Below are 26,990 nucleotides of genomic sequence, written 5' to 3'. Positions count from 1 at the left end.
TGGTTAATAAGTAAGTACAAATCTGAAGCTGAAGAAACCCTAAACGTTAACGGAAAAGACACGCCCACGAACCTGAGTGACTGAGGGAGAGACAGAGAGAGAGCTGTTCTCTTCTCTGTGTTCTGTGTGTGAGTGAGCAGAGCGGGACAGAGTAACACGATAAATCTGTATGTGTGGAGGAGCGCTGTGACTAGCCTATCACAGAACGCAGACAGTCAGCTACCCAATGAGGATTTTATTCAATCCGAGCACAGATATTGACTCGTATTACTCGTATAACACTTGTACTCGGCAAACGTGCTTTATCCGTACCGGATACTCGTTTCAGCCGAGTATCCGGCTCAACTCTAATAAATAGTCAAGTGAACAGCAGCTACGTTAAGGCTACGTTAAGTAGCCTAAATCAGTAAAAGTATCACAATGTGTTTCTAATACAGGAACGGCAAATTAGCATGTTACCTTTTACACAAGAAAATGATTCAATAAATGAATAAATTAATAAATATGCCGCGAGTTTAACCCCCCCAATGGTAGACCCAAAGTTACGCCCTTGGTGATTGTCCACTCTCCTTTGAATCTCTCGCCGGCAGAATACATTGTTGGCAATGACCCTATTTACCAGCTTGGATTTACTTTCAGCTTTACCAATTTTGGATTCGTTTTATTACAGTAGTATACTGCAACAGCTACAGTACATGTATGTGTTGTAACACAGTGTACAGCACTCAAAGGTTACAGCAGAGAGCAGTCTGAAATACACTTACCTGTTTCCTGAAGGTTCTTATGATCAAGGCGACTGAGAAGCGACTCAAGTTTGGCTGTACTTGTTGCCCAGCCTCTCTATAGTCATACCATGGACAAGGACATGGTAAACTAGAGTGGCACGAGCTTCATCCGAGACTGCTTGCCCATGCCTATCCTCGTCCTCCTCCTACTCTTTCTCTTCCTCCATTCCCTGCTCTTCCTCCTCTCTGGTGACCTCGACCTCTTCTCTCACGTCTCTCTGGATCCATTGTTCCAAAACTGAATGAACTGACTCAGGCCCTTTTACAGTTTTTCTCTGCTTAGACACAAATCTGGGAACAACTCACCATTTTCTCAAATCTTCACACATAATTTTAAAAACTCACACCCAACAGTACAAACAGCTAACTTCTGAATCGCAATTCAAACTTTGCCCTTAGACAATACACACAAACTGTCAAAAACACAGACTTCATCACTGTTTGTTACACACTGGAGGGAATCATTCAAAACACTGCTACCAAACAGTTTTATAAAATAAATATTCAATTTTAATTTAATATTTTTTAATTATTTAATTTCATATTTGTTATTAATTATTATTTTAATTATTATAATTCAAATACATTTAATTATTTTACTTTGCATAGACTCTTTCTTACATGTTTTGTCAGTGATGTTTCAAAGGTCAGGTTTTTGTCCAACACATCATGTGAAGGAATACTGCTTTATCCATTTATGTAAGAGGTATGTCCCGAGTTAACACATACATGAAATCAAATGTAATATTAATGCGTATTTGGCTTGCTGTCCGGGGGAGGGCTCCGAGCTCGGAATTTTGCCTGAACCCAGAGTACTCCCCCTATACTGGGGTAAACCCAGCCGAGTGTGAGGTGATGGGGTGGTGGAGGGATGCTGAGAGACTTGTCATGAGACAGGAGGTGAGGAAAAGCTTTATTTATACTGGCTTCCTCTTGAGTTGATTGGTTGATTACCTGAACATGCTCCTCCCGAACTTTGTTACATAAAACTTCATTTATTACAGTACTATGTTGCATTTCTTTTGTCAGGGTTGTCCCTGAAAAAGTTATCAGTGTTGTGATTTCACAAAGTTCCAAATTATTTATCTGAAAACGGTTTGGTAGCAGTGTTTTAAATTAATCCAAAAACTTTTTTTCCAAACGCAGCAAATCTACAGGTTACTCAGAAACAGCATCAATGTTCTCATCATCTCGTCTCAGGTCTGACTCAGGCCATACAGTAATGTCTATTACAGTATACAACATAAATAGAGCAGTGCAAGATACAGTGAAATTCAACAATAAGCTTGAAAAGTTTATTTTCATAACACTACTGTAAAGAGATCTTGCAGTAGATGAAAAGCACATAACATGGTCAATTTGTATTTCACCTGGAACAAATGTCTTTTAATCCCGTCCCCTTCATTTTTCTTTTCTTCTCGTCTTCCACTTTGCACATAATCCCCCTTGGCCCTATTTATATTATCCTGAGATTCGGATTGGTGTGTCAGTTTTTACTTACCCGATGTTTACACATGGATAAATGTGTGCTATTTGAGTTCACAGTGTGACAATTAAGTTAATGATATTATGTCTTCATGTTTTCTGAATGAAAGAACCTGTGTAAAATGAGGACATTTTTGTGTAGAGTTTTGCAGAAAACATTGAGAAAATTGGAATGTGTGTGAAAACATGTGAAATGTGATTTTTGTTCTAGAACTGAAAGAATGGTTTGGGAAATTGAGCTAAATGAATCAGTTATAGTGTGTTAGCAATGAAGAAAAACTGTAATCTTGCATGCATGTTGAAATAGTGTTTATAATGGCGAATATCAAAGCCAATATCTACAATTATGTTCTATTATTTATTTGTGCAATTAATGGATAACAAAATGGCTATATATATAATTCAGAAGGCAAATGAGACACAAAATTGCTTAAATTAATTTAACACTTTCATATCATATCATAGCCAAAATTAACAATAATATTTAAAAACAAAAAATGTCAAGGCTATTGGTAGATTTAGGCACTAATATGTTTCTGTTGTACACTTATTGGTCTATACAGGTCATTGCAGCCAGATATATTGCTAGATGGCTGTTATTATTTCTTGCACTAAACAGTCACTGATGTGAGCCTATTTTAACAGTGTTTAACGTTGGACAGTACCGAAGGGATGCCGTTCACACCTATAAGAGTTACGAGTTCTTCCTCCCAGACAATGAAGAGGCCATGAAGATTCGCAAGTGAGAAACTCACACTTTACACAACAGTGCTCCATTTAAGTAATATCACATGAGAAAGAGTGCTGTTTCTCCAAAATTAATATTAAGTTCTTGTTTATGGAACTGTTGTATAAAAGCAATATCACACTCACAATTATGCTATTGTTCTGAATATTCACCCTTATAGAACGAAAATATATTGATCAATATATTATATGGTGTAAATATACTGAATAATTTATGAAATAATGTAAAACTTTATTTTACAGTGTCCTTGTTACATATTTTACATTTACTTACCATAGTATTAACAGTAAATTATGCATAATTACATGCAACTAACCCTCAACCAAATCCTAATCCTACCCTAACCCTATAGTAAGTACATGTAGTTGCTTAAGATTATTCAGTACTTAAATATAACTGTTATTGCAACACTGTTACAAGGACATGTTAAAATAAAGTGTAACCGAAATAATATATTGTGTTAATATTTTTTGTGTTATATCATATATTGAAAAAATATATTTACAATATATTTAGACTGTAGAATGTCATTAAACGAGTGTACTTAGAAATAAATACACAGTCTATTATTTTCTTGGCACCTTTTCATTCTTTTGTGTGTTTTTATATTAGAATCTTATAACTTTGAGTAAAACATCCTTGAGAAATTTAAGGGAATCGTTTTCCTCATGTTTTCTATTTATTAAACTGAAACTAAATATAATCATATTAATAAAGTTAATAGAAATTACTTCAATAGATTTTCACCACTTAAATAAAGCAACATCCAGCATATCATGAGTGTGTCTTGTTCTTCTGCTGGACTGAAGCACAGGCTCTACTCTTCAGCACAATGGTGACACACAAAACTCACACAACAGAAACCCTTTAAATCCCAACAGAACATTAAACACTATCAGATCTCTCAAGATCTCAGCAGAGGAGGGTTAAACAACACAAACAGCTTTACCAGCTTCACTTATTACTAACAGTTCGACTTTATTTCTGTCAGACGTCTACAGAAGTAATTATTGAGAATCAACAAAGGTTTAGATGTTGATGATTTAATGAAAATAATATAATTTTACAGTTACCTTACTTTAGTTTAGTTTAGTTTACTTTAGTTGTGCTCTTGATTCTTCACTTTATCACGTTAGTTTATCTCTGACTGCTGTAATTGTGTATTTAAGAAACAGTTATTATGGCAAAAAAAGCAGTGTGAAATAATCAGTTGGGTACTTATTGATGATGTCACAGTCATCATTAATTCTACTGAGTCCCAGATCTCATTCCAAGGTTTATCACAAAATACTGTTATAAATTATTTAATGTGTTTAAATATTATACATGAACACTGATACTATATCAAGAGGATTAGCACTGTTGTGGTAATCAGATCCTTTTTTTAAACATTGTGCTCAAAACATTTTGAACAACTGCTTTATTTAGATACAGACAGACATCAAGAATCAGCATATGAGACACAACAATGGTGAAATGCTTCATGCTGCAATGCATGATGGGAACCATGGATGACTTTTATACTATGGTTGCTCCCAGAATGCATTGCAGCATGAAACATATCACTGTTAAAAAAAAAAATCAGATTATCACAACAGTGCTGGACCTCTTGCACTGTTAATAGTATCCATGTTCATAATACATTTAACTGCACTGAAAGATGTAACAGACTTTTGTGATAAACCTTGGTATGAGATCAAGGACACAGTATAATTAATGATGAGTATTACATCACCAATAAATACCTGTCATGACTGAAGACAGGAAGCAATGGCAAGTAAAATGAAGGCAGGTGGCGCAGGGACTTTGATGGTCAACACGGAACAGACAAGATGAAGTGCGCTGGTGAAAAGTGGTGATGAATCTAGACACAGAACGTAATCCACAGGAAACAACGACCAGGAACAAGAAGCAGGAGACTGAGGAACGCCGAACAGGAACAGGACCAGACACACAGCACGGAGGATTTCAAACAACGATCTGACAAAGGAAATGAGAAAACGGTGAGTATTAAAAGGTTAGGAGATTAACTGCAGCTGGCGTCTTGAGTGAGATCAGCTGTGTCGCTGATCAGGCAATGATGGTCAGTCACGCCCACTTACACACCCACACTCAAATAACAACATAAATACAAGACGAGAAGGAAACAATGAATTCATGAACCATGACAGTACCCCTCCTCCTAGGAACGCCTCCTGGCATTCTCAGACTCCTTTACCTGTCGATTGTAATCATCGATAAGGGATTGATCCAGGATCTCTCTAGCAGGTACCCAACTTCTCTCCTCCGGACCGTAACCTTCCAAGTCCAACAAGTACTGGAATCCGCGTCCCCTCCGCCTAGAGTCCAGAATACGATTGACCGAATATGTGGGCTCCCCGTGGAACCGGGACTGGCGGATTAATACAAGAATGAAACATGGACTTCACTTTAGACACGTGAAAGATGGAATGAATCCTCCTGTACGCCGGAGGCAGGTTGAGGCAGACTGTCACCGGACTAATGATCTTGGTGACAGTGAACGGACCAATGAATTTGAGAGCAAGTTTATTAGAAATGGAGCGGAGAGGAATGTCCTTGGTTGAAAGCCACACTTTTTGACCAACGACGTATACGGGAGGCTTAGACTGGTGGCGATCGGCTTTAGCCTTGGTGCGCGCCCCCACCTGGAGTAGAGTTTCACGGGCTGTAGTCCAAGGGTGGCGACACCTCTGGACGAAGGCGTGAGCGGAGGGGACCGCGACCTCGGATTCCAGACTGGGAAAAATTGCCGTCTGGTAACCTAAACTACATTCAAACGGAGATAGACCCATGGACGACACTGGTAACGCGTTGTGTGAACACTCCACCATAGACAGTTGTTGGCTCCATGAGGAAGGATTCTTGGAAACCAAACATCGCAACACCCTCTCCAAATCTTGGTTGGCTCTCTCGGTTTGGCCATTGCTCTGGGGATGAAACCCTGAGGACAGACCGACAGTGGTTCCCAGCAACTTACAAAATTCTCGCCAAAATTTGGACACAAACTGGGGTTCCCTGTCGGAGACCACATCTACCGGGAGGCCATGTAAACGGAAGACGTGATCTACGACTGTCAACGCTGTCTCCTTAGCTGAGGGTAATTTGGGTAAGGGAATAAAATGAGCCGCCTTCGAGAACCGTTCCACCACAGTCAAAACGACCGTGTTACCCTGGGTGGGTGGGAGGGCGTTAATAAAACCTTGCGCGATATGGGACCAGGGTCTCGAAGGGACAGGCAGCGGTTGAAGTAACCCATCTGGGGGTCGATTAGAAGTCTTACCAGTGGCACAAACCGAGCAAGCCAAAACAAAACTGTGAATGTCACAAGCCATAAGTGGCCCCCAGAATCGTTGCTTGACCAAAAAGCTAGTGCGATTGACTCCTGGATGACAAGCCACGTTGGAACAATGCCCCCACTGAATGACGTCAGACCGTAATCCCTCCGGCACAAATAAACGATTCGGTGGGCAACCAGGCGGAGGCGTTACCCCTTCTAAGGCCGTCTTGACCTTCGATTCGATCTCCCATGTGAGTGTGGAGACAAATTGGGTCTCGGGTAAAATGCACTCGGGAGTAGACGGGCATTCGGAATCGTAAAAAATGCGCGATAAAGAGTCGGGTTTTGATGTTTTTGGAACCCGCGCGGTACGAGAGAGAAAAATCAAAACGACCGAAAAAAGTGCCCACCGAGCCTGTCTGGAGTTAAATCTTTTGGCAGTTCTGATATATTCCAGGTTCTTGTGATCAGTCCAGACGATAAAAGGTACCCCCGACCCCTCTAACCAGTGACCCCATTCCTCCAACGCTAACTTGACTGCCAACAACTCCTTGTTAGCAATGTCGTAATTACGTTCGGCTGGGGATAAACGATGAGACAAAAACGCTCCGGGATGCATCTTGTTGTCTGCAGAAGAGCGTTGGGATAGCACTGTGCCTACCCCCACCTATGACGCATTGACCTCCACCACAAACTGACGTGAAGGATCAGGGGCAATAAGGATGGGGGCTGAAACAAAGCGGCCTTTCAGTTTGGTAAACACAGCCTCGGCTGTGTCCGACCACCTGAACGTAGTCCTGGGGGAGGTCAAGGCAGTCAGAGGTGCGGCTAGTTGGATGAAGTTGCGAATAAAACGCCGGTAGAAGTTGGCGAACCCCAGAAACTTCTGTAGGGCCTTACGGGACTCTGGACTTGGCCACTCTACCACACCCTTAACCTTCTCAGGATACATACGCACTCCCTCAGACAAAATGATGTACCCTAGGAAAGGAACAGACTGTGCATGCCCCCTGGGGGTGTTAAAAGCAGTCTTCCATTCATACTCCTCCCTAATGCAAACCAAATGACAAGCATTACGTAAATCCAGTTTCGTGAAGATTGACGCTCCCTGCAACCTCTCGAAGACTGAAGACATCAACGGCAAAGGATGAGTATTCTTTACCGTGATGCTGTTCAGCCCCCGGTAATCGATACAAGGTCGCAGAGAACTGTCCTTCTTCCCCACAAAAAAGAACCCCGCCCCCGCTGGAGAAGAGGAAGGGCGGATGAACTTGGTTGCTAGAGAATCAAAAATATATTTCTCCATAGCCTCCCTTTCAGGAACAGAAAGAGAATATAACTTGCCCTTAGGCGGAGACTTACCTGGCAGTAAATCTATGGCACAGTCATAGGATGATGCGGAGGAAGAGAAGCAGCACAAGACTTACTGAACACCTCCTTCAGGTCGAGGTACTCCGCGGGCACGTTAGACAAATCCTCTGCCTCCTCCTGAAACACAGAGACAGAAACAGACGGACAGACAGACACAAAACAAGACTCATGACATTCCTTGCTCCACTCCAAAACAGATCTCTGTTGCCAGTCCACTCTAGGGTTGTGACGGATGAGCCAGGGTTGTCCGAGAACGATGGGTGCAAGAGGTGAGTCCAGTATGTAAAATAAAATTGTCTCGGAGTGGTTGCCTGACGTGATGAGGGTGATATCTCCAGTGGTGAATGAAATGGTGTGGAGTTCTTGACCATTTAGGGCGTGTACAGCAATCTTGTGTGTGAGGGGCTTGAGAGGAACTTAAAATTACCTTCAGCCCGGGAGTCCAGAAGTGCTTGACAGTCGTAGGTGTTGATTGACCATTTCAGTCTTACCGGGAGGAGCGTAGATGTGGATGAGGTCTTCTCGGTGGAGATCCCACCCAATAGTAGCCTCATACTTACTATCGGGCTTGGCCTTTTACCGGACAGTTGTCAGCATAGTGGCCAGCCCCGCCGCAGTAGAAGCAGAGACCCTGGGATGTCCGCCTTTCCTTCTCCTCCCGGGAAAGCCGAGCACGCCCTACCTGCATGGGTTTGTGATCGTAGACGGGACTGACCGCGTCCCCACTGCTGAACTGTGGACCTTCAGCTCCTCCAGGGATGCGGTTGGGCAAGACCCGTTGTTCCACTCGGGACAGTCGAGCGTCAACTCTCAGGGACAGCTCAATCAGTACGTTGAGCGACGTAGGAAGGTCCTGGGCGTAGATATCTCTCTGGACGCAGTCAGCTAGCCCATGCAGGGACATGTCCCACTGCGCCTCCTTGTTCCATTGACACTCTACCACTAAGGTTCTGAACTCGATGAAAAAGTCAGACACCGATCTCTCTCCCTGACGATGGTCCGCAAGTATTCTGGCCGCCTCTCTCCCGGCGATGGCCCGATCGAATACGCGTTTCATCTCAGCGGAGTGTGTCTGGAACGAGGCACAGCATGGATCCTGGTTCTCCCACACCGCCGTTCCCCATAGTGCCGTTCTCCCAGTCAGCAGCGTCAGGACAAAGGCGACCTTGGCTCACTCACTATTGAAGGTCCTGGGTTGGAGAGAAAAATGCATGGAACATCGTGGCAGAAAAGCTCTGCAATAACTGGGTTCACCAGAGTATGACTCAGGAATTGGCAGGCGGGGCTCCGACTGGGAGGGGCTCTCTGGTGGTGTGGGGGGATCGGCCGGCGTGAGCGACGCAGTGGGAGCTCTCAGGAGTTGGAATTGCTGGGTGAGCTCGGACACCTGCGCCACCAAAGCCCCGATACAATGGTGTTAAAACAAAATTAAATGTTTAAATTATATATTAATATATATGCGTGTCTGTGTGTGTGTGTGTGTGTGTCCAAGTAATGCAGGTGTCTTCTTTGAAACACAAAGTTAATCTGAAGTTAAACCTGCCTCTTGGTTATGGTCCAGATTCGCTTTTGAATACTTTTATATTGGAAACAGCTTTGGGTAAAACATCCTTGAGAAATTTAAGGCATTTGTTTTTCACATTTTCTAAGTACACTCATCTAATGACATTTTGCTTTGTAAATATATTTTCCAGTATATGAAAAGAGGCAAATACTTGTGTATTATTCAATAAATTGTAATATATAACACAATATAATAACACAATATATTATTTCATATATTATTTTGTATATTTACACCATATAATATAATATTATATACAGTGATGTGAATAAGTTAGGACACCCATGCTAAAGTTGCCTAAAAAGAGGAATAAAAAATCACCTTTTGGAAATTGAATTGAATTGAAATTTAAAAATATCCAACCTTTAAGGACACCAATTTTCTTTGTGAATGAATAATGTATCATAAATAAATAAATGTTCTTCCTTCAAATACAGGGTGCATAAGTCAGGACACCCCTATGTTAAATTCCCATAGAGGCAGGCAGATTTTTATTTTTAATGGCCAGTTGTGTCATGGATCCAGGATAATATCCATCCTGATAAAGTTCTCTTGGCCTTTGGAATTAAAATATCCCACATCATCACATTCCCTTCACCATACCTAGAGATTGGCATGGTTTTATTTCAGTTAGCCTAATAGCTGGTTTGATTTGCATTGAGAGATGATCTTATGGAAAGTGCCCCATGCCGATCTCTAGGTATGGTGAAGGGTGTGTGATGATGATGTGGGTCTATTTTAATTCCAAAGGCCAAGGGAACTTTATCAGGATGCATATTATCCTGGCTCCATGAAACAACTGGCCTTTAAAAATAAAAATCTGCCTGCCTCTATGGGAATTTAACATAGGCGTGTCCTGCCTTATGCACCCTGTATTTTAAGGAGGAACATTTATTTATTTATGGTAGAGTATTCATTCACAAAGAAAATTGGTGTCCTTAAAGGTTGGATTTTTCCTCATTTTTTAAATTAAGGCATTAAGATCAATTTCCAAAAGGTGATTTTTTATTCCTCTTTTTAGGCAACTTTAGCATGGGTGTTCTAACTTATTCACATCACTGTATATATATATATGGAAATATATTTGTGTTCCGTAAGGGACACTGCTGTAATTCGGTCGTAGGCCAGGGTTCAATAAAAATTAAGTTAACATTGAGTAACTTACATTTTAGACACAACCTTGCCTATTAATGTGTTTATTGTCTTTTTGTCTTCTGAGCCAATACCTTGGCAATGTTTGTTCCTGAATTGATCAGTTGTTCGAATGATAGTCAAGTCACTTTTATTTATATAGCACTTTATACAATACAGATTGTTTCAAAGCAGCTTTAAAGTGATAACAGGGAACTGATTCAATGAAGAAAGAGTTAATTTCTGGATAATCATATGATTGAGCACCAGAACTAACAAATTATATTGTACATATTTTTTGTGTGTTTGTTATTGTATTTTTGTTTTCTTTTTCTTGTAAATTGTGTGCTTTAGAGCGTGTGCTCTGGCGGCGTTGAAAGACGTCTGTTGTTACTTCACCCAGAATCATGGGCAAGTTGCAGTAAGTGACAAGCACACACACATGCTCATCTGAACACGGACAATAGTTACTGACATTTCTACAGATCTTGATGAATTAGAAGAGCTGTGATTAGAAACTTAACTTTTTCTGTTTCTGAACAATTAGCAGCTGGTAAGGCGATAAGTATTATAACAGTAGTTTTTGATTAATGTGTAATGTTTTATACACAAACAGCCACAAAGTTTGAAATAATTAACATTTTTAAAATGTTTTTGAGTCTTTTATGCTCACCAAGGCTGTTTATTTTATTAAAAACATAGTCAAAATAGTAATATTGTGAATATTATTTAAATTTAAAATAACTAACATATATATTGTGGCGGGAAAAAAATCTACTTTATATATGGTGAGGCTGAAATTGAAAAAGCAAATAATCATAGTGTCTTTATAAACTTTTATTCTTGCAAGTATAGCTTTAGTCAAACATTGATCACCATAATGGTAACTGTAGAATTATATTATTTTCAATAAATCATCAACATCTAAACCTCTGTTCATTCTCAATAATAACTTCTGTAGACGTCTAGCAGAAATAAAGTTGAACTGTTAGTAATAAGTGAAGCTGGTAAAGCTGTTTGTGTTGTTTAACCCTCCTCTGCTGAGATCTTGAGAGATCTGTTGTGATCTAAAGGGTTTCTAACCGTCTGTCATTCTCTTGACACCTTTTTTCAATCTTTTGTATATTTTTATTTTAGAAACTTACAACTTTGAGTAAAACATCCTTGATCCTTAAGGCATTTATTTTTCATGTTTTCTAAGTACACTGAACTAATTACATTTTACAGTGTAAATATATTGTAAATACATTTTTCAATATATGTGGCAATTCCTTATGTATTATTCAATATATTTTAATATATGGCACATTATAGTCAAGTCAAGTCACCTTTATTTACAATACACATCGTTTCAAAGCAGCTTTACAGAGATAACAGGAAAATAATGCAACAAAGTTTGTCTTGAAGAAAATAGCGTCAAAGTCCTGCTGTTCAGTGATGGTTATTTTTTGTTAGAAAAAAAAGTTATTCATTTAGTTCATATAGCCACTCTGGAGAAAACCATCGTCCAGCTCAACTCAGTTCAGTTCTCATATAGTCAAGTCACCTTTATTTATATAGTGCTTTTTACAATACAAATTGTTTCAAAGCAGCTTTACAGAGATAACAGGAAAGTAAAGTTGTAATAGTATTGTTAAATTCAAAATTAAATGTTAAATGTCCCCAACTAAGCAAGCCAAAAGCCAATTGCGAATAAAGGCGAAAAATGGCGACAGTGGCAAGGAACCAAAACGCCATCAGGTGACAGAATGGAGAAAAAAACCTTGGGAGAACCCAGGCTCAGTCGGGGGGCCAGTCCTCCTTTGGGCAACAAACGAACAGTGTATGATTATGATTTAGGCGGCATAATAGGTCAGAAGTCAGATTGGATCAGAACTTTCACAATATTTATCCAGTTCATCTGGTTGGGGTCGGAGTCATCACGCCGGGATGGAGATGAGTTTGTTGAGGTGTCCATGAGGCCTTCACAGTGTTGATGAGGCTGGCACTTCAGGGATGCGTTGTCGTCGTGTCCAGGCGCTGGTCCTTCATCAGATCTGGATATGGCCTGGATCCGGCGGTTTGCGGTAAACCTCGGGATAAACAGAGAGACTAATATTAGCGTAGACGCCATCCTTCTTATGATGTACAAAGTACATCAGGATTTTTGGGAAGTGTTCCTGGTTCCGGCTGATCTAAACTATGCAGCCTAATATTGAATTATAGCAATGTATATATTCAGGGGGCAGTTCTCCTCCGGCCAACGAACGAAAAGTGTATGATTATGATTTAAGCAGCATTACAGGTCAGAGGTCAGATTGGATCAGAACAATCAGAATATTATCCAGTTCATCTGGTTGAAGATCGGACTCTATTCCTGTATGGAGATGGGTTTGTTGAGGATCGTGCCAATGGCTCAATATATTATTTAATATATTTTTCAGTATATTTGCCCCATATAATATATTGATCATAAATATATGGAAATATAATTTCGTTCCGTAATGGAGTTTAGAGTGCACTGCTCTCTCCTGAGTCATCATCCAGACCTTAAGTGCTTAAATATGTGCTCCCCATGGTTTTATTGCCATTTATAGCTTATATGACTGAGGTCAGGGAATGGTTGATGTCTCAGTACTTTGGTCTTCTTTCCAATTTGGAAGTTCCTTGCGGATGCAGGAAAGCTGGGGTCTCCAGTTAGCTCCGCTCCCGGGCCGGCAATTCAAATAAAAATGTGAGGCCATTGAGCTGCGGACCTCGCACCTAAGCTCTTGGTCACTTGGTGCATTGTTTGGCAGCATTTAGCTACATATAGCTTGCTCTACAGCACACTGAGCAGAACGAGATGCTGCCATATTTTAAGGCATACCTGCACGTCTTCCTTCAGACAGTGTGGAGCTGATGATGTGTTGTTCAGGTGCCCAATTATAGCATGTCAGTGCGCCTGTGATGTCATACAACTGCCATAGCCAATCAGAAATGCGTCAACTCCAGAAGTCTTGTTCTATATGTAACCTGAGGCATTCAGGTGTGTAAGAATGAGGACATTGAAGATCTCAATGAATAAGTTTATTGCCAGCGTAGCAGTGATAAAGTGAAGCACCTTGGGTTCATCGGAGTCAGAATGAACCCTGAAAATCCTGTAGCAAATTAGCTCAAGGGAAATATTAATAATTAATCATAACGTCTCGGTTATGTATGTAATCCTAGTTCCCTGATAGGGAACGAGACGCTGCGTCAAGCTGTGGGAACGCCTCTGCGTGTGTGCGTCATGAAGCACGTATGGAATCAGTCCAATGGAGAGACGGAACGTCATAGGCGGGTGACGTCATCGACCAAGAAACTATACAGCACCCCCAAAACACAAGCGCGACAGCTTCTGATAGGCCTGAAGGAAGCGCTAACCGGCATGTTGGGAGTATGCCAGAACGACGCAGCGTCTCGTTCCCTATCAGGGAACTAGGGTTACATACGTAACCGAGACGTTCCCTTTCAAGGGAACTCGAGCTGCGTCAAGCTGTGGGAACGCCAATACCCACGTCGCCATAGGAGCAAATGAACGTTATGTGGGAACTAGCGCACAGGGGACGAGAGCACCTGCGCCCCAGGAGTGGAACTTAAGTCCAATTCATAGAACTTAACAAATGTATGCGGTGAGGACCACCCAGCCGCATCACAAACATCACTTAGCGATACTCCTGACAACAATGCTTTAGAAGCAGCCATACTCCTAGTAGAGTGGGCTCGTACAGCCAAAGGTGAAGGCTGACCAGCCGACTCATAACAAAGTGAGATGGCCTCAACCACCCACTTGCTCATTCTCTGTTTAGACGCGGGACACCCTTTCCTGGGTGGCCCAAAGCACACAAATAACTGTTCTGATTTCCTCCACAGGGCAGCTCTGTGGACGTAAGCGTCTAACGCCCTAACCGGGCAGAGAAGGTTAAGTTTCTCCTGATCTGATGACACAAAAGGAGGAGGATAGAAAGCCTGCAGCACTGCAGGTCTAACAGCATTAGTAGGGACCTTAGGGAGATAACCTGGTCTAGGGTATAGAAAAACCTTAACCATACCAGGCGAAAACTCCAGGCACGAGGGTGCAACCGACAGGGCCTGCAAATCTCCGATTCTCTTAAGTGAGGAGATTGCAAGCAGAAAAAGAGTTTTATACGTGAGAAATTTCTCAGAAACTTCCTCAATAGGTTCCCTTGGCACCCTCGTACGAACTGCAGGCCTCAGCCTCAAAGTGTCACAAAGGAAGCGAGTTATAAGTGGATGTCTCCCAAGAGAAACTCCACTGAAAGGGACATGGTAAGCAGCTAGTGCCGCCACATACACCTTTAGTGTGGAGGGGGATAACCCTGCAGAGAAATGCTCCTGCAGAAACCCCAGCACTGCACCCACTGGGCTGTTAACTGGGTCCTGCCGGTGTTCTGCACACCAAGAAGTGAAAAGTTTCCACTTCAGGGCATATAACTTCCTCGTGGACGGAGCTCTGGAGTGAAGGATGGTCTCAACAACCTCAGTTGAGAGACCAGATTCTATGAGCTGGGCCCCCTCAGAGGCCAAGCCCACAGTTTCCTCAACTCTGGGCGGGGGTGAAATATCGTACCGCCCTCCTGAGAGATTAGATCCCTCCTGATCAGAATCTCCAAGGGAGAGCCGTCCAGAAGAGATATTAGGTCCGCGAACCATACTCGGGCCGGCCAGAACGGGGCTACTAGAAGTAGGCTGATCCCGTCCCGGTGAACCCTCTCCAGAACTCCTGGTAGCAGAGCAACCGGGGGAAAAGCATACAGACGTGACCTCGGCCACGGCTGTACCAGAGCGTCCAATCCCAGAGGGGCTGGCTGACTGATGGAGAACCACAGATGACAGAGCGTTGTCTCCTTGGAAGCGAATAGGTCCACCTCGGCGCGACCGAAACTCAACCAAAGGAGCTCCACCACCTCGGGGTGGAGCCTCCATTCCCCCGGCCTCAGCCCCTGCCTCGACAGGGAGTCTGCTACCACATTCAAATAACCAGGAAGATACATAGCTCTCAGAGACCGTAACTTCCCCTGGGACCACAGGAGGATCTGACGGGCCAACTTGTAAAGTGGACGTGACCGCAGGCCCCCCTGATGATTTATATACGAGACAACCGACATGTTGTCTGACTGAACTAGCACATGATGACCTCTGAGTTCTGCTAGGAAGTGTTTCAAAGCTTGGAACACCGCCAACATCTCTAGACAATTTATATGCCATGATAGATGATGGTCCTGCCACAGACCTTGGGGTGGACGACCACTCATGACCGCCCCCCACCCTGTGAGGGAAGCATCCGTTGTTAGTGTTACGCGACGACAAAGAGCCCCCAACACATGCCCTGTGGATAGGAACCAGGTTTCTTTCCACATGACCAGAGCACGAAGGCAGCGCCGCGTTCGTGCGGAGGGGATTTCCCGTCGGGGAGAATCCCTTGGTCCGGAGCCACCACTGCAGTGGTCTCATGTACAACAGGCCGCAAGGTATAACGTTGGACGCTGCTGCCATCAGACCCAACAGTCTCTGAAACTGTTTTACATTGAGTAGCTGGCCTAGCTTTACTTGTTTCATAGCTGAAAGAATCGAAGCGATGCGGGTCGGAGAAAGTCGCGCCCGCATCGAGACCGAATCCCAAACGACACCCAGAAAAGTGGTCTTCTGAGAAGGAGATAATACACTTTTCTTTGCGTTCAGCCTCAACCCCAACTTTCTTATATGAGCGAGAACGACATCTCGATGCTGAACCGCCATCTGCTCTGTCTGAGCTAAAATCAACCAATCGTCGATGTAATTGAGGATACGAATGCCCTGAAACCTCAGGGGCGCTAAAGCTGCATCCATGCATTTCGTGAAAGTGCGGGGAGATAAAGCTAGGCCAAATGGAAGTACCTTGTACTGGTACGCCTCGCTCCCGAAGGCAAACCTCAGGAACTTCCTGTGTTGTGGAAGGATGGAAATATGGAAGTACGCGTCCTTCAGATCTATCGTGACAAACCATTCCTCGGATCTGATTTGTGACACGATCTGCTTGATAGTGAGCATCTTGAATTTTAGCTTCCCTACCGAGCGATTCAACAGGCGCAGATCTAAAATTGGACTCAACCCCCCATCCTTCTTTGGAACGGTGAAATATCGGCTGTAAAAACCTGACTCCAACCTGGGAGGAGGAACCCGTTCTAAAGCCCCCTTTTGAAGGAGCGCTTTCACCTCTTGTTCCATTACCAGAGCCTGCTCGGGGCCCACCACTGTGGGCAGAACCCCTCTGAATTTTGGTGGACGACACCTGAATTGGATAGCATAACCCTTTTTTACTGTGTGCAGAACTCACTGAGATATTTTTGGAAGGCTTTTCCACTCTGCCAGAAATACTACTAAGGGTACCAGTCTCTCGAGACTGGCCTCTGGTGTAACTTGAGCAGCAAACACAGTGCACTGTAGCGGCGCACCGGCAGGGAACGACTGGCTTAACTGCTCTGAGACCCTCCTCAGAGGGGGCGAGCGCCCCTCGGGAAAGCGCTCGCTGGGACCGTCTGTGCCCCGGCATGAAGGCGGGGTTGGCAGAACGGGCCCCTGAGGGCACCGAAGAAGAGCGGGCACCGTGTAATGCGGTGAACACCTCTATCCCACGGCAGGGACCACCCTCAGCAAAGAGACTTCCTCTTTGCCGAAGCCTTCTTGGCCATAATAACTGTTCTCAGATCAGTTTTGCCAGAAGACTTCGGCTGAGAGTGCCGCGTCTGGTCCCACTGTTTGGAAGGGGGAGCGCGAAACGCGACACTCTGCTTCTGTTGCGCCCTATATGAGGAGCTGACTGACGGCCTGGACTGTTCCCGCCCAGCAGTACCGGGGACATGAATTTTAAAAGGCATAAATTTCTGAAATGCTGCTGACTGTTTCTTCTCTTCCTGAAATCTATCTATGACAGTATTGACAGAATAACCCAAAAGACCATGAGGAGAGAGCGGAGCGTCCAAAAGAAAAGCTTTGTCTTTTTCTTTCATGCCAGAGAGATTTAACCATAGATGCCTCTCTGCGGCCACCAGGGCTGCCATAGTACGGCCCATTAGCTTGGCCGACTCTGGCCGACCTTTAATAAGTCAGCCTGGTATGCCTGCAAGATGGACATCGTGTGCAGGCACGCCGAGGCTTGACCGGCCGCCGAATACGCCTTACCCACTAATGCTGATGTACTTCTAAGAGGCTTAGAAGGTAAAAGTGGTGCTTTAAAAGAAGATGCAGCTTCAGCAGAAAGATGACTAGCAAGCGCCTCTTCTGCTTTGGGCATCGCCCCATAACCATAAGATTTAGCCCCCACAATGTTTGAATAAGTGGACGTTTGAGGGCTAAAAACACGATAAGAGACCGGCTTTTTCCACGATCTCGAAACCTCTGTGTGGAGATCAGGGAAGAAGGGCAAGCACCGGCGTGGAGGTTGAGAACGGGAAGGCAAAAATCTTTCATCTAATTTAGATTTTTCTCTAGACTCCTGCCTAACAGCTGGACACTCGATGCTTAATTTAGAAACAGCACGGGTGAGCACCTCCATAAGCTCCTCACTTTCGGGAGAGCAAGATGGCGAATCATCGACATCTCCCGCATCCAGACTAACAACATCCAGATCCTCAGAACTGGATAGTTGCAGTACTGGGGCCTCAGTTCGGGGGGAAGAAACCGCAGAGCGTGCTTCCGAACCCGAGACTGAGGCACTGGATCTAACAGGTAAGGGCTGAGATAGGGCAAAGCCCGTCTCAAGCCCCGCTGTTAGATCCATCTGCGATCCCCACGAATGACGTCGCTGCTCAGCCTCGGCATAAGCGGGACCCGATCCGCGGGCATCGCGAACCGAACCACTCTCCTCAAAGAGTGATCGGCGGGAGCGGAGCGTTCTAAGAGGCAAACGCTCGCAATGCTCACAATCAGCCCCCTCAAGAGCTGACTGGGCATGCTGCACTCCCAAACAAACAACACATTAGCTGTGTGTATCCCCGCCCGTTAAATAGCGCGAGCAGGGAGGAACACACTTCTTAAATTGTTGTTCGCTCGCCATTGTCTATCAATATAATATATATATATCGTTTTTTGAAATAGTGAAACTCCTGCTTAGTGACAGACAAAAAAACTTGAGACAGATCCACATATAGAGCTTACTGAAGGCATAGAAGCTGTCGCGCTTGTGTTTTGGGGGTGCTTTATAGTTTCCTGGTCGATGACGTCACCCGCCTATGACGTTCCGTCTCTCCATTGGACTGATTCCATACGTGCTTCATGACGCACACACTCAGAGGCGTTCCCACAGCTTGACGTAGCTCGAGTTCCCTTGAAAGGGAACTTGTTATAATTAATTATGAGTATTTGTATCAAGTATTCAAACTAACTTGATGTTGCAGAGTTAATACCACAATCAACTAACCTGTTCATCCAGCGATTAGTCATTAGCAATATTAATTATTTATTAATTCTAATAAATGTTAATCTCCGGGGTATGGGAAATAACTTTCTTTCTTTACAGTACTACATAGAGCATGTAGTCAAAGTATGAATGATTACGGACTTCAGTATATGAGCATGAAACAGACAACTTTACGTGTGACATGAACAAGACTTTATTAACTAGGCTAAACACTTAAACTGCTCTAACATACACACACGTACATACATTCAGTTTAGCAATGGAAAGAGAGCTGAAGCAGAATACAGGAAAACAAGAAGTTGTAGTATTGTTTGAAATTCAGCCCTCCTCTAAGGATACTTAATGTACTGTACCAAATAATGAGACTAAGTTTGATACATACATGTCTCATCCTTTTGAATAAAACTTCCCTGATGCAATTTCTTGAGGCTCCAGTTGATCTTTGTTGATGTTGTCTTGATGAGAGAGAACCAGTGGGAGTCAGAGTGGATGGAAAGACAAGGCAGCCAGCAGCCTGGTACAAACTTAGGGCTCCTTAGAAGACCCCTAGCTCGGCATCTTCTTCACATCAGGATCTCTCAAAAAACGTAAAACAGGAGTGATCTTGTGATCAGTGATTTTTTTTTAAAGTGTGAATATGTCTCAGGATTTGAGTGCAAAGATTATGATTTAAAAGAACATGCTACTCATGTGTTTTTGGTTAACCATAGTATGCAAGTCTGAAACATTAATCCAAAAGAGTTTAAAAGCAAGAATGAATACATAGGCCAAACCCCAAAAAAGGAAAATCATGAGATGGGAAAATTGGATACATGTTTATACATTTCTCAAGTGGTTTTATAAGAGTATATAGGATTAAAATTCTTCTCAACAAGAATTAAGTGAGATTCACAACTCTCTGCAAATTCCTTCTGGTCATAAACCTCATCAGTCTTCATGCGCTGTAACCAGAGACCTGGTTCTGCCTGTGTGTTACATCAATTGGGATGATAGTTGCAGTTTTCGGGTGATGAGTCACAGAACTTAGTTGGGAGAGTGATTTTGCTGGATTATTCGTTAAATATAATGAATAATTTGTGTGTCTGATAGGATAGCTCATCCTTTAAACCTTTTATACAGTTACCTAATCTAAATGAATTTGCTCCTGTTGTAACCGATGTGGTCTGTATGTTATTGAAGTTCACACCCACTCTCATTCTACAATTGATGACCATTTGCTTAGGATGTGATTCACTCAAATGGTGCAATGACTTCTCTATGATAATGAAATTTCTCACAGGTGTTTGATGCGACCAACACAACAAGAGAACGTAGAGAGGTGATTCTCACCTTTGCTAAAGAGAACGGCTATAAAGTGAGTGAAACAGGTGAAATGATTAGTTAATATTAATCAAAATGAATACTTCATCTTTAGAAATGAATTAAAAAATATCTCTACAATATATAATTTTTAAATTTTTAAATTAAATTATCCTTCTTGTAGGTCTTTTTTATTGAGTCTCTTTGTGATGACCCAGAAATCATTGCAGAAAACATCAAGGTAATAAGATTTATTTCATGATGTGTTTAAAATATATATGTATTTCTTGTTTAAGGATTATTGATCTATGTGTAATAAAGTATTGAGTGAGTTGCGGTACTGAGCTGCATAACTATTAAAGTATTATCTGGTAATTTCTTGAAAGTTTGTAGGAGTTTGTCTGTATTGGAATATATGTTTGTTTACATTCTGTAAAAGAGCTTTCTTTTCTGTCTGTATCTGCAGCAAGTGAAGCTGAGCAGTCCTGATTACGTTGACTGTGATAAAGAGGAGGCTGTGACTGACTTCCTCAAGAGAATAGACTGCTACAAACTCGCATATGTTCCTTTAGATGATGACAAAGACAGGTGAAAGGCTGTCACACTGTTATGCCAGGCTCACACTACAGGAGATTTAGGCTGATTTATCCCCAATTTTCCCTTGCGAGAATCGGAGAAAAAAATCTTGTCGGGGACCTCGATCGGTTCCGATATTCAGCGCATATTATCTGGTAATGTGAAGCGTTCACAGATCGAATCCTGCACCTCCCTTAGGCTACATCTGCTTTTCCATTTCCCATCTTGCTGCGTGAGATCACGTGAGTCGCTTCCTCGGGCATGACAATCTTATTAACATTTTGTAGTGTGTGATGCGCCACGATTTTCAAATCTTTTAGTGTGAGCATGTTTAAGATTTGAGGGAAGGAAATCTGCAAAGATTCTCCTTAAGTGTGTGCTGCAGCTAGATTTCACAATCAGTTAGGATTTTAAAACTCCTGTAGTGTGAGCCAGGCATTAGACCTTACCAGGCTTTTTTTTACAGTAAAATACTGGCAACACACTAATTTACAGTATGTTACTGTACTATAGTAAAACTCAAGTTAACTAATTTCATTTGCAAAAACTGACTGCCTTAAATTGACCAACTGTCCTTTAAATGTATTAATTAATATTTGTAATGCACATATAATGTGAGCAAAGTATTACTGTGAATTTATTTCATTTGAGACCACTAAAAAACAATTCAACATTTATCTTCCCCTGGACTGAATCACAGGCTCTACTCTTCAGCACAATGGTGACCCAAAAAAACACAATTTTAAAGGGAACTACTGGCAACAGTGTTTTATAACTTACAGTTTATCACTGTAAAAATGTTGTGGGTCTTTTTATCTTACACTGTTAACCCTTTCAACCCCACAGGAAAGGCCACACTACAAAGAGTAAAAAGTAACATTGTGTTGTGGTGAGATAAATCAGTGAATATGTAGGTGATTGTTGAGCATTAATGATGAACACCTGCTGTTAACAAGCATAATGACTGAAGGAAAGAGGAACACAGGAACAGAAAATAGAAAAACACAAAAACTACAACTGACATTCTAGCCATTACACATTAACTATTAAAGTGTTATCTGGTAATTTATTGACAGTTTGTAGCAATTATTGTAGCACTTATTATTAACCAGTATGACTTTATTTCTGTCATACATCTACAGAAGTTGTTATTGAGATGTTTAATTAAAGATGTTTGGTTTGACGTTACCATTATGGAGATCAGTTTTGCAAATCCACACAGTTTGTGAATGCAGTTTGTTATATTGATGATGATGATGACAAAAGTCAAGCAGGAGTTCAACATTTTTTAATGCACTACATGGTTTCAATATTCTTCAAAATAACTGATTACAGAAACATTGCTGGATCTCATGCTATATGATTAATAAATATTTAATATCCATAAATTTAAAACTTATACACAGGATGAGATCAGCAAATCATACATGTCCAGGATGATCATGGCATGATCACAACAGCTATAAACACCTGATTAACCTCCTCTTGCATTTTTCTTGCCAGAACAAATGTGCTTTATAAATATGCTGAATGTCAGCGGTAATCGCCACCGTCTCCCTTCGAAATCATAGCCACATTCCTAGGAGGTTATTGTTGAGATCTGGCCCCTTAAGTAGACTATCATTCAATGAGACTCCATCATAAGGTGCCCTGGAGTCAAAGACAACACGGATCATGCTTGGCTTCTTATTACTGGGTACAGCAGCCAGAGAAAAAACAAATGTTAAAGAGTCAAGAGCCCAACTAAAGCAAACACTGATCGGCATCATGGTGACTACACCATGTTTATTATTTTCAATAAAACATCAACAACTAAATCTCTGTTTATTCTCAACAAGTAATTTTTGTGCATGTATGAAATAAATAATGTAAACTGCTTTGTAAACTGCTTTCACACTTCAAGTCAGTTGTAGTTCTTGTGTTTCTGCTAGTTTCTGTTCTCTGTCCTTCAGTGATTCTGCTTATCAGGTGTTCATCAGTGTCCGAATTCACTCACTTCTTTTCATTCACTCTCACAAGTGGACTATATTAGTGAACTAATGTAGGGAATAGTGAATGAGCGTATAGAGTATGATTTGGTACACGGCCTCTGAGTGTCGACTTTGAGCGCTGTTAATTCACAGTATATTCCTGTTGACTATTTTCTCGAAAACTACAAATATTACCCAGAATGAACTGTTCTCTTTCATAGGTTCACTCAACGCTGCGGAAAGCGCAGTGGGGATATCCTCTGGATGTGCCGATTGCCTGAAGCCCTATAGAATCACGCCAATTCATTGGCTGATGGCGCTTGCACAAGCTGGCTCCGCCCCGACGCTCTTACGTCGTAGCATGACGAACGCGCGCACGCCATCCTCTCCTCAGATTTCTCTGCCTTCACGAAGCGGTCACATCTTTCCCTTCATTCGGTTTTTCTGAGCCCGAATTTTTCTAATTCAACTACAGCTTTCGTCTCAACACTTCAGCGACTGGCATAAGTGGAACTCTGTTCTCCTTACAGTGAAGTGTCATGGATTATTGACGCTGTTCTCCGCCATGCGTTCGTTTCATTTCGAACGACGACCCTCACAGTAAATGTGTTAAATGTATGGGTTTTTCGCATGCGCGTGAGGCTGTATTAGGATTGTCAAAATGTAAATTTTGTGACAATCTCCTTCTCAAAACCCTCCGCTCTAGACTCGCGGTTTTTGAGAAGGCGTCAATCGTTTCCCCCCGTCGCGCTCCCGAGACCGCTGAGGCCTCTCGTGGATCCGCGGCCTGGGGCTCGGATGTTGAGCTCGAGGATATTGAGTACGAGCAGACGGGCCTCGCCCTTTCTCTCCCTCCCTCCCCCGAGCACGCACGTGGCGCGGTTGAATTCGCGCATGATTATTTATGCCCCAGCCCGGGAGCCCGCGAATCGGTTTCTTTCGGTCTGGATGACGTGATTTACACTGCAGCTTCCGACTCCGAGGATTTCGGGCCTGCTTTGACTGATGACGTTATCCCGCCTAGCGGCCAGGACGCGCGGCCTACTCCGGCCTACACTGAGCTTATTGACGTGCTTTCGCGCGCTACAGAGAAGCTCTCTATAGACTGGCCTGTTGAGCCCCGCGAGTCTCAATCGTCCAAACTCGACGGGAGGTTCCTTAGTGGCCCTAATTCTAAGCCAGAGCGAAGAAAGCTGCCCTTTTTCAGCGATCTGCATCACGAGATCTCCAGATCCTGGAAGCAGCCTTTCTCCGCACGCCTAACTAATGCGGCAGCCGCTGACTTCACCAACCTTGTGGGTTTTGTGGAGCAGGGTTATTCCGTTATTCCAGCGGTCGAGGACACGCTGGCTAACCACCTCGCCCCGTCGTCTGCACCGTCCTGGAAGTCGCGTCCCCTCCTTCCTTCTAAGGCTTGTAGGACTACTTCCTCCCTTATTGGGAAGTCTTACATGGCTGCTGGTCAAGCAGGCATGGCCCTGCATACCATGGCCATCCTTCAAGCCGACCAAGCGGACGTCCTTAAGGACATGGACGAAGGAGAGGGACTGACGCCCGAAGCTGTCAAAGAGCTTCGCAAAGCCACAGATCTGGCCCTAAGAGCCACCAAACACACTGCTCGGGCTGTAGGTCGCTCTATGGCGGGCTCGGTTGCCGCAGAGCGCCACCTCTGGTTGAATCTCACGGAGATCCGAGAAAAGGATAAGAGTTTTCTTCTGGACGCCCCTATCTCCCACTCAGGTCTTTTCGGGGAAGCGGTCAACACGGTGGTTGAGAAGTTCCGTGCCGCTAAGTCTCAGTCGGACGCGCTCAGGCAGTTTATGCCCAGGAGATCTAGAGAGCCAAGAGACTCCAACCCTCCCCCTTCTCAGACCCGAGAACGCCCTGCTCATTGGGTTGAATTCCCTACTAGAAGGAATGACCCGGCTCATCCCCCACCAACTACGGTCTGGGGAGCCCGAGGTCGTCCGTTTCCCCGCCAGCGCCCTCACAAGCGCCTTCAGCTGAAGCGGTCCAACAAATCGGCCGCTCCAGCCTCCTCGAGCCGTTCCTGACCCGCAGGTCAGAAGGAGGAGAGCCGCACCAGATCTACGAGGTTGGGACAGACCGCGCAAGCGTTTCTGCCCTCCTCCAACCGGCTCTCCTCCTCCAACCCCGTCACCTTCGCCACCCAGTGTGTTTCGAAGTGCAGGTCCTGTTTCACTCTGTTCACCCAGTCCGGAGCAGGAGGAAGGAGACGCGTCTTGCTTTCTCCCCTCGCTCCCGGCGCATGTTATACCCGCCAATCGCTTCCTCGGAGGCACAGTTCGTTTTCCTCTGAAGCAGGCGGACCCAGTTACTTCTATCCAGGTGGTGGTACCCCCCAGTACGTGTCAGGACGCCAAGCGCTCTCCTCCACGGTCAACCACGCCTCCCCATGGACAGCGCGACACCCTATCTCAGGTATGTCCCCTGCACTGCAACACTCCTCTCCCTCTATCACATTTCGTTCAAGAATGGGAGCGTTTACCAGGGGTATCGCCTTGGATCCTTCGCACAGTTCGGCTCGGCTACACGCTTCAGTTTTGTCGCAACCCCCCCTGCTTCAACGGGGTCTTTCCTACTGTAGTCGACAGCGCCGCTCAGGCTTCTGTACTACAGCAGGAGATTTCATCCCTTCTGCTGAAGGGGGCGATAGAAGAGATTCCTTCGGGGAAAGTCGAACAGGGCTTCTACAGCCGTTACTTCCTGGTCCCGAAGAAGGGAGGCGGCCTGCGGCCGATACTAGATCTTCGCCGGTTGAACTTCTCTCTTTACAAAGGGAAATTCAAAATGTTGACGCTTAAGGCCATCATATCTCATATCCGGCTGGGGCACTGGTTCGTGACAGTAGACCTCAAGGATGCTTATTTCCACATCCAGGTCGTACGGCGACACAGGAAGTTTCTCAGGTTCGCCTTTGGAGAGAAAGCGTACCAGTACAGGGTCCTCCCCTTTGGCCTCGCTCTAGCGCCAAGGACGTTCACAAAGTGTATGGATGCTGCTCTGGCCCCGTTGCGGCTCCAGGGCATCCATATACTCAACTACCTGGACGATTGGCTCCTTTTAGCCCACTCCAGAGAGTTGGTGACTCACCACAGGGACATTGTCCTCCGTCATATTCAGTCTCTCGGTTTGAGGTTGAATACGGAGAAGAGCGTTCTTACTCCAGCTCAGAGCACGGTTTTCTTGGGGGTACACATGGACTCCGTTCTTATGCAGGCCCGTTTGGCTCCTGCACGGATTTCCAGTCTGGAGACATGTCTGTCCCGCTTTGCGCTAGGCCAGCATGTTTCCGTGAGCACCTGCCGCAGACTTCTGGGCCTTATGGCCGTGGCCTCCCCTGTGCTACCTCTAGGGCTACTCCACATGAGACCTTTTCTGTGGTGGATGAAGCTCTCAGGGGCTCGGCCCACAGGGCCAGCCCTTCGCCTATTGAAGGTGTCGCGCAGTTGCTTTGGCGGCCTGTCAATCTGGCGGGACCCCCTCTTCCTTCAGAAAGGAGTCGGTATGGGTGCGGTATTCCGTCGTCAAATGGTTACGACGGATGCCTCTCTGACCGGCTGGGGAGCGGTTTTCGAGGGCAGGCCAGCGTGTGGGGTTTGGACTGGCGAGACCCTCTCGTGGCACATAAACAGCTTGGAGCTGAGGGCTGTCTTCCTGGCTCTTTGCCAATTTCTCCCTTTCCTTGAAGGGCACCATGTCATTGTCAGAACGGACAATATGGCAGTAGTGTCCCATGTAAACAGACAGGGGGGTTCACGTTTGCGCACCCTAGACAGGCATGCGCGTCACCTTCTTCTGTGGTCCCAGGACAAGTTCCTCTCTCTGAGAGCAGTTCATGTCCCAGGGATTCTGAACCTCGCAGCAGATTTCCTGTCGAGGCAGAAGCTCAGGTCTGGGGAATGGATGTTGAACCGCCAGACGGTGGCCCTGATCTGGGAGAGGTTCGGAAAAGCGGAAGTGCACCTCTTTGCATCTCAGGAGTCGTCCCAATGCCCGCTTTGGTTCTCCCGAGCCCTCCAGCTCAGTTGGGGATAGATGCATTCGCCCACCCTTGGCCGATGCAGAAACTCTATGCCTTCCCGCCCATCAAGCTGATCCAGGCGGTTCTGTCCAGAGTGAGAGAGAGCGGAGTCCGCCTCCTTCTGGTAGCCCCATTCAGGCCGTCCCAGCCATGGTTTTCGGAGCTGATCCCTCTGTTGGTATCCTCCCCCTGGGAGATCCCGGTCAGGGAGGACCTGCTTTCCCAGCTTCAGGGCAGGATATGGCATCCTCGCCCCGACATTTGGAAGCTGTACGTTTGGCCTATCAGAGGCCGTTAAC

The 26,990-nt window shown here is 44.4% G+C and overlaps 1 protein-coding gene across 3 annotated transcripts in view; it reads left to right on the top strand.

Moving 5' to 3' along the window:
• LOC143724587 (6-phosphofructo-2-kinase/fructose-2,6-bisphosphatase-like) overlaps positions 1-26,990 on the top strand; it is a 219,254-nt gene that overhangs the window by 168,340 nt on the left and 23,924 nt on the right. For 2 of the 3 annotated variants that reach the window (XM_077217756.1, XM_077217754.1), the window contains 5 exons: positions 2,916-3,012; positions 10,737-10,803; positions 20,081-20,155; positions 20,285-20,341; positions 20,567-20,688. In XM_077217756.1, the coding sequence (XP_077073871.1) occupies positions 2,999-3,012; positions 10,737-10,803; positions 20,081-20,155; positions 20,285-20,341; positions 20,567-20,688 (335 nt within the window). In that variant the 5' untranslated portion in view covers positions 2,916-2,998. Of the gene's footprint in view, positions 1-777; positions 869-2,915; positions 3,013-10,736; positions 10,804-20,080; positions 20,156-20,284; positions 20,342-20,566; positions 20,689-26,990 lie in introns of all 3 variants that reach the window. The other variant, XM_077217755.1, reaches the window with a different exon arrangement.

The sequence above is a fragment of the Siphateles boraxobius genome, unplaced genomic scaffold, assembly GCF_051911475.1.
Source record: "Siphateles boraxobius isolate OS27281-9 unplaced genomic scaffold, OSU_SipBor_1 76, whole genome shotgun sequence".
Lineage (NCBI taxonomy): Eukaryota > Metazoa > Chordata > Actinopteri > Cypriniformes > Leuciscidae > Siphateles > Siphateles boraxobius.
This window is presented reverse-complemented; position numbering and strand designations above follow the sequence as displayed.